The sequence below is a fragment of the Scyliorhinus canicula genome, chromosome 15, assembly GCF_902713615.1.
Source record: "Scyliorhinus canicula chromosome 15, sScyCan1.1, whole genome shotgun sequence".
NCBI lineage: Eukaryota > Metazoa > Chordata > Chondrichthyes > Carcharhiniformes > Scyliorhinidae > Scyliorhinus > Scyliorhinus canicula.
Genome location: NC_052160.1, coordinates 16,662,456 through 16,677,329, shown reverse-complemented (window position 1 = coordinate 16,677,329; position 14,874 = coordinate 16,662,456). Strand labels below are relative to the sequence as shown.

At 50.5% G+C, this 14,874-nt stretch overlaps 1 protein-coding gene across 1 annotated transcript in view; it reads left to right on the top strand.

The window, feature by feature from the left end:
• The first annotated feature begins 4,998 nt into the window (after window positions 1-4,998).
• The window catches only part of parn (poly(A)-specific ribonuclease (deadenylation nuclease)), a 142,866-nt gene continuing 132,990 nt past the window's right edge, over window positions 4,999-14,874 (top strand). Inside the window, exons 1-2 of the mRNA XM_038820880.1 lie at window positions 4,999-5,093; window positions 9,990-10,067. Coding sequence (XP_038676808.1) covers window positions 5,075-5,093; window positions 9,990-10,067 — 97 coding nt within the window. The 5' untranslated portion in view covers window positions 4,999-5,074. The remainder of the gene's footprint in view (window positions 5,094-9,989; window positions 10,068-14,874) is intronic.

Below are 14,874 nucleotides of genomic sequence, written 5' to 3'. Positions count from 1 at the left end.
GGTCTGTGATGCAGAGTGAGGTCAAGCATGTGGGTTCAATACCTATGCTGGCTGAGGTTAACCATGAAGGGCGCTGCCTTCTCAACCTTGCCTGAGGTGTGGTGATCCTCATGATAAATCACCTCCAGTAGTCAGCTCACATCCCTCAAAGGGGAAAGCTGCCTAAGGACTAGGACTTTGGCAACTTTACTTTTAATTCATTTGGCATTATTCAATCAGGATGCAGACATAGAGCAGCCCTCATAATTATGTTATCCATTTTTAGATATTAGTCGATTTGCTAAGCCAGTGGAACCAAGGGTAGACATTTTGAGGAGGGGAGTGATGACGGCAAATTTGAATTAAGTGACAAGGTGGGGAGAACTGGACCTGAGGAGAACCATTTACACAAAAGCATGTGGACCAGGTAGGGACGATGTGTGGGGAGCAGTTAAGTGGGGGTGATAGAGTAAGGTATTTGTGTGCCTTTTCTTATTTAAAAAACACCTGAGGACACAATAGTGTCAATAGGCAAAATAATAATAGAAGTAGCCCCCAAAGCTTTGACAGTCATCGGACTCAAAATATTAGCTGTTTTCTCTCCCCACAGATGCTGGCAGACCTGCTGAGATTTTCCAGCATTTTTTCTTTCGTTTCAGATTCCAGCATCCGCAGTAATTTGCTTTTATCCAGTGACTGACTGATGCGACCAGATTAGTAGAAGTGAACAGTGGTTTTAATAAGCTAGATCTGTGCCTGCCTGCGACTGCTCTGTACTGAGTGCCGCCTACAGGCTGCAGGTTTATATATCAACCCCGAGGGGGCGGAGCCACAGGCAGAGCCCACAAGGGCATCAACATAATACAGTACAATACCGTGGTGAATTGCAGTAGCACTACGTTCACCACATTCACCCCCTGTTAAAAATTGAAGTCCAGCGGGGTGAAGGGGGCTCACATATAGAGTCTGTCCAGAGCCTTAATCGTTTTCTGTGATCGCCTCAGCTCCGGCTTCGCTGCGGGCACAGGTGTTGGACTCGTTGACTCCGGGAGCGTGTCGTCTGGAGCTTCATCATGGTGTGTCGGCGATGGGGAAGGGGGGGGGTGTGGGCCGTGTAGGGACAGGGGCGGTGTTCAGGATCTCCAGGGGAGCAGCTGATAGCCTGCCGTGAGGGATTCGGTTGGTGGTGATAGGCGGTGTGGGGGTCGCGTTGGTGAAGGTCGCTGGGGAACTAGCCGGTGCCAGATCAGGAGTGACACCGTATCCTGTCGTCCGTCGCGGTGCGCCATGTAGGCAAACTGAGGGTTGGCATGTAGGAGCTGGACCCTCTCGACCAGGGGGTCGGACTTATGGGTCCTCACGTGCTTCCGGAGAAGGACAGGCCCCGGTGTTGTCAGCCAGGATGGAAGCGAGACCCCGGAGGTGGACTTCCTGGGGAAGACAAATAGACGGTCGTGAGGGGTCTCGTTCGTGGTTGTGCACAGGAGCGACGCTCTGGAGTGCAGCGCGTCGGGGAGGACGTCCTGCCAGTGGGAAACCGGGAGGCTTCTAGACCGTAGGGCCAGAAGGAGGGCCTTCCATAACCGTCACGCTCTCCCTCTCCACCTGTCCGTTTCCGTGGGGGTTGTAGCTGGTAGTCCTGCTCGAGGCAATGCCCTTACCGAGCAGGTACTGAACACAGCTCATCGCTCATAAAAGAGGAGTGAAGATGCTGTGCAGGGCCCTAATGACAGTGGCCGTGGTCATGTCGGGACATGGAACGGCGAAGGGGAAATGGGAATACCCGTCAACGACGTTGAGAAAGTACGCGTTGTGGTCAGTGGAGGGAAGGGGCCCTTTGAAATCAACGCTGAGGCGCTCAAAGGGGCGGGAGGCCCTCACCAGGTGGGTCTTGTCTGGGCGATAGAAGTGCGGCTTGCACCCGCACCCCGCACAGACTTGGCAGTCCCTGGTCATGGCCCTGACCTCTCGGTGGAGTAGGGCAGGTTGCGAGCCTTGATGAAGTGGAGAAGCCGAGTGACCCCCGAGTAACAGAGGTCATTGTGGATGGCCCGAGGTTGGTCATCTTGCGCGCTGGCGCATGTGCCGCGGGACAGGGCATCTGGGGGCACATTGAGCCTCCCAGGACGATACACAATATCATAATTGTAGGTGGAGTTCGATTCTCCACCTCAAAATCTTATCATTCTTGATCTTGCTTCGCTGTGTGTTGTTGAACATAAAGGCTACCGACTGTTGGTCGGTGATGAGGGTGAACCTCCCACCGGCCAGGTAGTGCCCCCAATGTCGCACAGCTTCCACAATAGCTTGAGCTTCCTTTTGGAGTGTCGAATCTCGGAGGCGTTGAGGGTACGGGAAAAGAAGGCCACGGGCCTGCCTGCCTGGTTAAGGGTAGCGGCCAGGGTGACGTCTGATGCATCGCTCACCACCTGGAAGGGGATGGACTCGTCCACCGCGTCCTTGGTACTTGGTAATGTCTGCCTTGATGCGACTAAAGCCCAGGCGGGCCTTAGTCGTCAGGGGAAAGATGGTGACTTTGATAAGTGGGCGGGCTTTGTCTGCATAGTTGGGGACCCACAGGGCATAATATGAGAAGAACCCAGGCATCTTTTCAGGGCCTTGGGGCAGTGGGAGTTGCAGGAGGCGGTGCATGTGGTCGGGGTTGGGCCCGAGGACTCCGATTTCCATGACATAGCTGAGGATGGCTAGTCGGGTTGTGCGGAAAACCCATTTCTCCTTGTAGGTGAGATTAAGGGATTGAGCGGTTTGGAGGAACTTCTGAAGGTTAGCGTCGTGGTCCTGCTGATCATGGTCGCAGATGGTGACATTATCCAAGTAAGGGAACATGGCCCACAGCCAATGCTGGTCAACCATTCAGTCCATCGTTCTTTGGAAGACCGAGACCCCATTGGTGACGCCGAAGGGGACCCTGAGGAAGTGGAAGAGGCGGCCATCTGCATCAAAGGCAGTGTAGTGGCGGTCTTCTGGGCAGATCGGAAGCTGGTGGTATGCGTTCTTCAGATCTACCGTAGAGAAAACCCGGTAGTGTGCAATCTGATTAACCATGCGGGGAAGGGGGTACGCATCGAGTTGCATGTACTGATTTGTGGTCTGGTTGTAGTCTACAAACATCCGGTTCTTTTCCCTGGTCCTACCGACCACCAGTTGGGCTCTCCAGGGGCTATTACTGGCCTCGATGATCCCCTCCCTCAAGAGCCGCTGGACCTCCGACTTGATAAAAGTCCTGTCCTGGGCACTGTACCACCTGCTCCTGGTGACGACGGGTTTACAGTCGGAGGTGAGGTTCGCGAAGAGCGAGGGAGGGGCCGACCTTAAGGGTCACGAGGCTATATACGGTGAGAGGGGGTAGGGATCTGCCGAACTTCAGGATCAGGCTTCAGAGGTTGCACTGGAAATCCAGTCCTAACAAGAGAGGAGCGCAGAGATGGGGAAGGACATAGAGTTTAAAATCGGCGTACTCGGCGCCCTGTATCACGAGGTTCGCAACACAGTACCCCCGGATCCTCACTGAATGTGATCCGGAAGCAAGGGAGATTGTTTGGAACACAGGAGAAATCTGGAGGGAGCAGCGCCTTACCGTGACCGGATGGATGAAGCTCTCCGTGCTCCCGGTGTCGAACAGACTGGGCGTTTCGTGCTTATTGACCCCGACAGTCATCATGGATGTCTTGAGGTGCTTGGGCCATGACTGGTCGAGAGTGACCGCACCGAGCTGCCGGTAGCCGGCGTGGTCGGTGGTAGCGAGGCGGTCCCAAGATGGCGGCCCCCGTGTTGGGCGGCGTTGAAGATGCCGGCCAAGATGGCGGCCCCCATGAGTCGCACATGTCGGGCGGAGTTAAAGATGGCTGCCCCCCACGGATAGCGCGAGGTGGATGACACGTCAGAAGGGGGCGGTACCAGCAGGCATGCAGCCATGCTGCGGGGTCTGCGGGCCTGTGAGTCGGGCCTGCGATTTTGGAACTTTGGGTCAGGTCAAGCAGACTTTGGCAAAATGTCCTTTCTTGCCGCAGTCGCTGCAGGTTGTGTTCCAAGCTGGGCAACGCTGCCTAGGGTGCTGGTTCTGACCGCAGAAATAGCAAGACGGCCCCCCGGGTTGGGCAGGCAGCTGCGCGGCACAGGCCTGGGACACCGTTGGGTCGGGTGATGGCTGCGCCTCCGGCGCCCACGAGGAAAGCGCATGGTCGGGGGGGGGGGGGGAGAGCATTTAGGCTCTGGAAGGCTACCTCAAACGAGGTGGATAGTTTTACCGTCTCTTCTAGGCCGATGGCGCCCTTTTCGAGCAGGTGCTGTCTGACATAGCTGGACCGGACTCCAGCCACATAGGTCTCCTGAATGGCGTGTTCCATGTGCTGCGAGGCCGTGACGTCCTTGAAGTTACAGTTCCGAGCGCATACCCTCAGGTCGCATAGATATTCCTCCAGCGATTTCCCAGGGGGTTGACGACGTGTGGTGAGGAAATGCCGCACGAACACTTCGTTCACCGGCCTCACGTCACGTAATGCCTTTTCAGGATTGCGACCGCGTCTGCGTACATGGTCGCGTCCTCGATTAGTAAAACGATTCTGTGGCTCACCCGGGTGTTGAGGAGACTCAGCTTGTGTGCCTCGGTGACGGCGGGCGAGGAGGAGGTAGGCCTCAAAGCAGCGGAGCCAATGTGAGAAGATTCCTTTGGCTTCAGCTGCCTGTGGGTCGCGTTCCAGTCAATCAGGTTTGAGGGCAGCCTCCATTGCCATATCTTAGCTTATTAAATTGATGCGACCATCAATTCACACAAGACGATTAGTAGAAGTGAACAGTGCGACTGCTCTGTACAGAGTGCTGCCTACAGGCTGCAGGTTTATATACCACCCCCGAGGGGGCGGTGCCCACAGGGGCATCAACATAATACAATAGATTAGTGAATTGTAGTGGCAATACCTTCACCACACTGACTGGCTGGGTTGAGTGACAGACCACGTGGTGTGTTCACCGGAAGTGATTGCAGAGCGAAGGTTAAAGGGGAAAGGTTGAAGGTGGCGGTGCTGTTTCCTGTGTTGTGTGTTTGTGGGGGGGAGGGGTGTTTGCCTGGGCAGCCATGGAGATCACCAGGCAGAGTAAGTCGGAGGGCGATTGGGACGGGGAAGGTCGGCTCCTGGTTCGCCGGTGAACAGAGGAGAGGGGCTGCCGCCGTGTGGGGTGGGGAGGGGGGTTTGTAGCCTGGGCGATGGTGCCATTTTGGAGGCGACGCCTCACTTTGGGGCCCAGGCCGAAGTGTTCTGGTGAATCCGGGGGCACCCTCCTCACCTCACCCCGTGTGTTTGGGGGGTGCGGAGCCTATTGACAGGGGTCGGCGCAGTGAAGGGGGGGGGGGGGGGGAGAAGAGAGAGAACCTGGTGAACCTGTAGTCTGCCCTCTCTGCTTGTGAGAACTGGCTGCTTTTCCCAGCACAATCAGCATTTCAGTAACACGTTGCAAGTGCGCATTGCTTTGAATTAAAGCCCCCCCCCCCCCCCGTCAACACGCTGAAGGGCAGAAGACACTGGAAAAATATCTCAGCAGGTCTGTCAGGCAGCATCTGTGGGGACTGGCTCCTCCCCTGCAGAAGGATCATGTCAAACTCGCAACTCTAACTCTGTTTCTCACTCCCCACAGACCTGCTGAGTTTTTCCAGCATCATCTGTTCTTTTTTTTTAAACCTCGCTAGCATTTTGCTTTTGCTTAAGCTGCCACTAAAGGCCTTGCTTGCATTGATGGTTTCCCGTCTCTCTAAAATTACTTTATAAAGGGCAGTTGTTGATCCAAGTTTAAAGATTCATGTCGCTTCCTGTAAAATAAAAAATTGCATTTGCATGGTGCTTTCACAACCGTCAGATCTCCTGAAGTGCTTTACAGCCAATTATGTACTTTTTGAAGTGTAATTGCTGTTTTGTTATAGATAAATATAAAGTGTGATTTGAACAGATAACCTTTTTAGTGAAGTGTCTTGATGATTTATTATCTTGGTATTGTTAAGTTTTAATGAAATGTGTGTATATGGGGAGTTGGTGGTGTAGTGGTAATGTCACTGAATTATTAATCCAGAGGGATGTCCTGGAGGTGTTGGCGATTGGGGACCTATCCTTCCTTGACTGTTGTAAAAGCTCATGCCTTCCCTGAAGGACAATCTGCAATCCTTGCCTCATCTATGTCTCCAGACCCACAGTAATGGCTTAACAAGCCACTGATTTTGAGAGCAATAATTGCTGGCCTTGCTAGTGGTGCCCACACCCCATGCAATGGTTATTAAATAATTATTGGTTGTTTTTGAAAATATGGGATCTGGGTCAGAAGTGCTATGGTGCCATTTTTCTTAACTTTTCTGACTTTGATTCCATTGCTGTGCACTATGTGATCCTCGAGTGCTATGAAAAGTTAATGCGCAGGCTGCTCTCTTTTTAAAGACAATAATGGGTTAAGTAAAGAAGGAAGAAACAGTTTTTATCCCCCAAAAAAATCAAAATAATGAATGGAATGGAATGTAAAAGACGCTGGCATCTATGTAGTGCCTTTTATGATCTTTGTGTGCCAATGCACTCTGATCATATATGTAATTTTGTAAACTTAACAGCCAATTTGCACATTTCACTAATATCAAGGAGCTTGTGACCAGAAAATCATTTATTTTCAATTATTGCTAAGGGATAAATGTAGGCTGGATGCTGGGAAGCACTGCCCTACTCTTGAAATGATGCCTTGGGATCCTTCACATTCACCTGAGAGGGCAGGCAGTACCTCAGTTTAACATCTTGCCCAAAGGTTGGCATCCCTGACAGTGCCATACTCCCTCGGTGTGAACTGCCAGTCGAGACATTGTCCTCTTGTCTGGAGTGGGATGAAGCCACAATGTCTGATACAGGTGGCGAGCTACCTGTTTTACTGTGGCTGACAGCTTGCAAGTCTACTCGATTGTCTTTTTCCCCATGAATAATATAACGGTAAATATAAGCAGACTGGTAAATTGGAGTGGGATGTTATACATTTTTCTCTGACATATTAAAATTTGAGGTCAAATTCCTGCCTTTCTTGGATTAAATTGGTTTGATGTTCTTCAGTCTACTGTGTGAACCTGGGCAGCAACTTGAAGAACACTAGTCAGGAATTCATATGCTGTAACAGTATTGAAAATTTATCAGGGTTTTTTGGTACCATGTAACACAAAGGTGGAGCTGGCAATCGACCTGATTGGTTTTTTTTTTAGCTTTATTTCGCATTGTGCTGCTATAATTTCCGATGCCTATTAACATATAACAACAAGCTATTGGGCGGCACAGTGGTTAGCGCTGTTGCCTCACGGCGATGAGGGCCCGGGTTCGATCCCGGCTCTGGGTCACTGCCCATGTGGAGTTTGCACATTCTCCCCGTGTTTGCGTGGGTTTCACCCCCACAACCCAAAGATGTGCAGGGTAGGTGGATTGAATCCGCTAAATTGCCCCTTAATTGGGTAAAAAAAGAATTGGGTACTGTAAATTTATTTATTTAAATGTAACGTCCAAAGGTGTTTCACAGGAACATTATAAAATAAAGTATGGCCCCAAGCTATATGGGAGATATTGGGTCTGATGACCAAAAACCTGGTAAAGAGGTAGGTTTTAAGAAGTGGTTTGAAGGAAGAAAGTGAGGTGGAGCGGTGTAGGGAGTGAATTCCAGAGCTTGGGGCTTCGGCAACTGAAAGCACGGACACCAATGGTGGAGGAATTATAATTGGAAATGCACAGGAGGCCTGAATTAGATGAATGCAGATATCTTGGGGTTGTGGGATTGGGGGAGATTCTGAAGATAAGGAGGGGCATCTGAAATAAAAACACGACAACGTGAGAAAAACTCAGCAGGTTTTGAGGCATCAGTGGAGAGAGAAACAGAGTTAATGTTTTGAGTCCGTATGACTCTTCGGAGGGATGTGAACGTAAGGATGAGAATTTTTAAATCAAGATGTTGCTTGACTGGGAACTGACATCGGTCAGTGAGCACAGGGGTGATAACATTAGTGCCAAATAAGATTACTGATATCTTTTGGAAAATGATACCGGGTTGGTAATTGGAAGGACTAATGGTTTAATTACCTTTTTAAAGGGTATTATGCCATTTATAAGCTAATGAAATGAAAATCGCTTATTGTCACGAGTAGGCTTCAATGAAGTTACTGTGAAAAGCCCCTAGTCGCTACATTCCGGCGCCTGTCCGGGGAGGCTGGTACGGGAATCGAACCGTTCTGCTGGCCTGCTTGGTCTGCTTTAAAAGCCAGCGATTTAGCTCAGTGAGCTAAACCAGCCCCTGATAATATGAGCATAGTAAAATTGAAAGCCACTTTAATTTTGAAAAATGTTATGCTGTATTGAAATATGGTATATTGCCTCCAATCAGATTCGATAGCAAACAAGAAGGAGAAAGCATTATAAGGACATGGATAACTAGAGGGGGAGTCGAATGGTCTCCTGTGATACTATTTATGATAATTGTTACAAGAATAATGCATTCCAATTAGAAAAGGCAAGGCTGAGGGGTGGCCTGAAAGAGCCTTTTAAAAATTATGAAAATGTTTGATAGGGTAAATGTAGAGAAGATGTTTCCACGCATCAGTGAGACCAGACCACATGGTAGACTTTTTTTTGTAAACCCCATAGGATCCAGGGGATATGTAACAAACTGAGTGCAAAGTTTGTTCAGTGGCAGGAAGGGTAATTATTGATGGATGTTTTTGTGACTGTAAGACTGTTTTCAGTGGTGTTCTGCAGGGCACAGTATTGGGTCCCCTGCTTTTTGTGGTGTGTATTAATGATTTGGATATAAATGCAGGGGGAATGGTGAAGAAGTTTGAAGACAACGCAAAATAGACCGCGTGATTGATAGTGAGAGGATTGTTGTGGACTACAGGAAGATATCTATGGACTGGTCCAGTGGGCAGAAAAGTGGCCAATGGAAGTCAGCTCAGAGAAGTGTGACGTGATGCATTTGGGGAGGTCTAACAAGGGAAAGGAGACACAAATGGGAGGATACTGAGAGGCGTAGAGGAAGCGAGGGACCTTAGAATGCATGTCCATGTATTCCTGAAGGTCAAAGAAGAGAGTGAATAAGGTGGTTAAGAAGGCATAAGGAATCCTTCAATAGCCGAGGCATAGCATATAAGAGCAGGGAGGTTATGCTGGAGCTTTATAAAACATTAGTTCAGCCACATCTTACTATGTGTAGTTCTGGTCGCCTCGTTACTGAAAGAATGTAATTGCATCAGAGAGCATGCGGAGAGGATTTTCCTGCCAGAGCAGCAAAATTGCAGGCTCTGAGGAAAGATTAGATAGGCTGGAGTTGTTCTCCTTGGAATGGAGAAGGCTGAAACTGGATTTGATTGAGATGCACAAAATTGAAGGGCCTGGATAGACAGACGGGATGAGGAAGGGCATATTTATTCGATGGGTGGCAGGGCCTCTTCTGTACTGTATGATTCTATGATTACTTTAGCAGAGAGGTCTGACTGGGGGAGGAGGGCATAGATTTTTCAGTAATTGGTAGAAAGAGGGGGAATGAGGAAAATGTTTTTCAGGAGTCAAATTCCGTGAAAGTCTAGTAGATGCAGAAATCCTCAACTCATTTAAAGGTGTCTGGATGTGCACCTCCTAGTGCCGTAACCTGCAGAGCTTGGGACCAAATGCTGGAAAGTGGGATTCGGTTAGGGTGGCTCGTTTTTCAGCCGGTGCAGACATGATGGGCCAGTTGGCCTCTTTTTTTTTTGCCATAAAAGCTTTTCCAGCATTCTATGAATATAAGAAAATACAATAATAAATTCAGGAGAGCTTCTTTTATCCAGAGTATAGTGAGCTTAAAGAAGCAATTACCACATGAAGTAGCTGAGGTGATTACCATAGCTGTACATAAGTTTGATACATAGGGATCTGCTACATAAACACTGGAATGGACCTGTTGGACAGATTGGTCTGTATCTGTGCTATAATTACTATGTGTTTGTGGTTTTTCAACAGATTTTAAGGAGTGCCTAAACCTAATATATGAAGCTATTGAAGAAGCCGATTTTCTGGCAATTGATGGAGAATTTTCAGGTATTCACTCTAACAGTTATGCATAAAGCCCCTTAAATTCATTGCATTTGATTTGGAAGAGATAACACTTTTTAAAAATAAATTTAGAGTACCCAATTATTTTTTCCAATTAAGGGGCAATTTAGCGTGGCCAATCCACCTATCCGGCACATCTTTTGGGTTGTGGGGATGAAACCCACGCAGACACGGGGAGAATGTGCAAACACCACACGGACAGTGACCCAGGGCCGGGATTCGAACCCGGGTCCTCAGCGCCATGAGGCTGCAGTGCTAACCCACTGTTGTACCATCGTGCTGCCCTCAGAAGAGATACCACTTTGAGGTAGAATTGTCTCTTTGGATCCTTAAACAACATTTGCACGCTTCAGGCACATATGAGCTGAATGAATTAACATTTTTCCTATGTTCTCATATTTATTAGCGTAAACTGTCTCCAGATAAGGCCAGAATTTCTTTATTAGTAACTGCAGGTTTTAATAATTCTTCAGCTGCATGCAAGAGTGACAACTATCTGGCCAAAGCTTCTAGTCCATTGGGACACTTGTCTTTTCCTTTAGCCTATATCACCATCTTGGAAAAAGTTTACAGAAACTTCTAGGGAAAGTTTATTGTAGCTGGAATTGTACTGCAAGTATATGTGTTGACATTGTAGTGTTGCCATTGGATTTTCCAGGAATTCTATTGTTATAGCAGTGGTTAGTTATAACAAATGGCAAATGGAATGTTGTTTATTGCAAGAGCAATGGAAAATGTAAACCGGGATGTCACGCTACAGTTGTAGAATTGAGACAACCACATCTAGGCTGGGACCACATCTAGGCTGGAACCACATGTATGCTGAGTCTGTATCCATTTGAGTTTAGAAGATTGTCAGGAAGCAGAGATGGTTTTAAGTGATCTATGTTTGTGTTGTTGGGATATTAGAAATTAAGGCATGTTTTTAAGTGAGTGTAATTTAGTGTTTCGTTGTGAGAAAGGGTAAAACACAGATTCATGCTTAGCAAAGGTGTTAACCATGGCTTAATTGGGAAATTGACTCCCTACTAAGGGCAGGTCTGAGGTGTTCTGGTCAGGCGACCCTGACTTGTACAAGAATTTCAAGTACCAACCTCCGCAAAGTCATCAGGAATGCCAAGAGACAATTGGACCAAGCTAGGGTGACAGACTAACGTCACGGACTTTTGTTGGTTGTGGCAAGGCTTAAAAACAACATAACGGGCTACAAAGTGAAATGGAGCAAAATCTCTGGCGGCAGCGCACCTCTCCCCGATGAACTCAATGCATTCTATTGAATGCATCAAAACGCTGTCAACTGCCCCAGCAACCCCGGACACAACCGATACCCATGGACACAACCGATACCCACTATCATAGAACATAGAACAGTACAGCACAGAACAGGCCCTTCGGCCCTCGATGTTGTGCCGAGCAATGATCACCCTACTCAAACCCACGTATCTACCCTATACCCGTAACCCAACAACCCCCCCGTAACCTTACTTTTAGGACATTACGGGCAATTTATCATGGCCAATCCACCTAACCCGCACATCTTTGGACTGTGGGAGGAAACCGGAGCACCCGGAGGAAACCCACGCACACACTGGGAGGACGTGCAGACTCCGCACAGACAGTGACCCAGCCGGGAACCGAACCTGGGACCCTGGAGCTGTGAAGCATTTATGCTAACCACCATGCTACCGTCGCAGCTTCCAAAGTCAGAGCGGCCTTATTGAAAGTGAACCCTTGGAAGGTGACGGGTCCTGACGGGGTCCCTGGTCGTGCATTCAGATCCTGTGTGGACCAGCTGACCGATGTATTCGCGGACATCTTCAATCTCTCCCTACTCCATTCCAAGGTCCCCACCTGCTTCGGGAATACCACCATCATACCGCTGCCAAAGAAGAACTAGGCAGTGTGCCTTAACGACCATCAATGTCAGCAAAACTAAAGAGCTGGTCACTGACTTCAGGAAGCAAAGTATCGTACACATCCCTGTCTGCATCAATGGGGCCACGATGGAGATGGTTGACAGCATCAAATTCCTAGGTGTGCACATCACCAACAATCTGATCATGATATATTTCTTTCGCAAGCTACCACTGGAAGAGTAGAATATTGCAATACTTTTACATCCTGCTTTGTACTTTTTGCTTTGTACCATGTGGGCTTAGTGACTGAAGTGGTTTTGGGCGGTTTCTGGAATTCAGCTGGTTCAGAAATCAGTGACGGGAGTAAATGCGTGTAGAGTGAGATTACTACGAATGAGGCCCAGGTTGCTTGGTATTCTATGTTTGAGGCAAAACTTAGTCGGATTGAGATATGTTGCATAGATATTTCAGCCCCCGTGACCACGATGTTGAGCTCGTTGATGGGAGCGGGGTCCTTCCATTTGCCCCTGGAGCTTGAGGGAGCCCACAGAGTGCTGGCCAGGAGGCCCAAGGCAAATGAACCCCCGCGGGCGGTGCTGGTGCGGTTCCATCGATTTAGTGACCGGGAGTGTGTGCTGCGCTGGGCCAAGAAAGAGAGGAGCAGCAAGTGGGAGAATTCGGTAGTGCGAATCTACCAGGACTGGAGTGCGGAGGTGGCAAAGCGGAGGGCCGGGTTCAACCGGACGAAGGGGGTGTTGCATGCCAAGCAGGTCAGATTTGGAATGCTGCAGCCTGCGCGTCTGTGGGTGACATATAAGGACCGGCACCACTACTTCGAGTCCCCGAAGGAGGCGTGGGCCTTTGTACAGGCGGAGAAGCTGGACTCGAACTAGGATCTGGGGACACACGATGGCCGTTGCTGTTTTCGCTGTTGCTGTTCTTCAATTTTGACACGTTTTTTTTAATGCTGCTTTTCTTTTTGCTCTGTTTCCGGGTGGGTTTGTCTGTTGGGTATGGGTGTGGGGTATGTGGGGAACGTTGGGGGTATGTGCTTTATATGTTCTCTTCTGTACGGGGCCGCGGGTTGGGGTGAAACTGGATTTTGAGGAGTTGCATCAGAAGGGTGGGGTGTGGCAGTGTGAAAGCGCGGGCTTTCCTCTGGTTGTCCGCGCTGCGGGGCAGGGGGGGTGGAGCTGGAGGTGGGGGCGTGGCCTCTACTGGTTTTCTTTCCCGCGCTGAAGCGGTGCCAAGGAGGTGTGGCAAGAGGGGGATGACCCCATGCCGGGAGGAGATGGGTTTTGGCAGGAGCTGCCGGGTCAGCAGAAGTCAGCTGACTCACGGAAGTACCATGGAGGGTGCGTTGCGGCTAGGAGGGATCCTAGCCTGGGGGGGTGGGGGAGGATACAGGGTTGCTGCTGGAATGGCCAGGAAGGAGCTGGCGTGGGCCGGGGGGGTAGAGGAGAGGCGTTATCGCCATGGGGAACGGGTCAGGCGGGGCGAGCTGGCCTGGGGCGAGCAGTCGATAAGCTACGGCTAGCCGGCGGGGGAGAGGGGCAGGTTGCCCTCTGATTCGGCTGATTACCTGGAACGTGAGTGGGCTGAATGGGCCGGTTAAGAGAACAAGGGTATTTTCTCATCTGAAGGGGCTGAAGGCGGACGTGGCTATGCTCCAGGAGACCCACTTGAAGGTGGCGGACCAGGTTCGACTGAGGAAGGGGTGGGTGGGGCAGGTTTTTCACGTGAAGAACCGGGGGATGGCGATCCTGATGGGGAAGAGGGTGGCGTTCGAGGCGGCTGAGGTGGTGTCGGACAGGGAGGGCAGATATATTATGGTGAAGGGTAGGATGCAGGGAGAGAAGGTGGTGCTGGTTAATGTATATGCCCCGAATTGGGATGATGCCGGCTTCATGAGGCGCTTGTTGGGCTGCATTCCGGACCTGGAGGCAGGGGGCCTGATCATGGGGGGAGACTTTAACACAGTGCTGGATCCCCCACTGGACCGGTCCAGTTCAAGGACGGGTAGGAGACCGGCGGCAGCCAGAGTGCTGAGGGGGTTTATGGACCAGATGGGAGGGGTGGATCCCTAGAGGTTTGGGAGGCCGAGAGCGCGGGAGTATTCCTTTTTCTCCCATGTTCATAGGGTCTATTCCCGAATAGATTTTTTTCATCCTGAGCAGGGGATTGATCCCAAAGGTGCAGGATGCAGAGTATTCGGCCATAGCGATTTCAGACCATGCTGCGCACTGGGTTGATCTGGAGATGGGGGAGGCGCGGGACCAGCGCCCGCTCTGGCGCCTGGATGTGGGGCTGCTGGCTGATGAGGAGGTGTGTAGGAGGGTCCAGGGAAGTATTGAGGGGTATCTTGATACCAACGACACGGGGGAGGTCCGGGTGGGGATGGTCTGGGAGGCTCTGAAAGCAGTGATCCGGGGGGAGCTGATCTCCATCCGGGCCCATAGGGAAAGGAGGGAGAGGGAGAGACTGGTGGGGGAGCTCCTGGATATGGACAGGAGATACGCGGAGGCACCGGAGGAGGGGTTGCTGGGGGAACGGCGTAGTTTGCAGGCCAAATTTGACTTGTTGACCACCAGAAAGGCGGAGACACAGTGGAGGAGGTCGCAGGGCACGGTATATGAGTATGGGGAGAAGGCGAGCAGGATGTTGGCGCATCAGCTCCGCAGGCGAGATGCGGCTAGGGAAATTGGTGGAGTGACGGATGGGGGTGGGAATGTAGTGCAGAAGGGGACAGAAGTAAATGGGGTCTTTAGGGACTTCTACGAGGAACTGTACCGGTCAGAACCTCCGATGCGGAGAGGGGGGGATGGAGAGCTTCATGAACAGGCTATGTTTCCCAAGGGTTCAAGAGGAGCTGGTAGAGGGGCTGGGGGCGCCGGTAGAGTTGGAGGAGCTAGTCAGGGGGATTGGACAAATGCAGT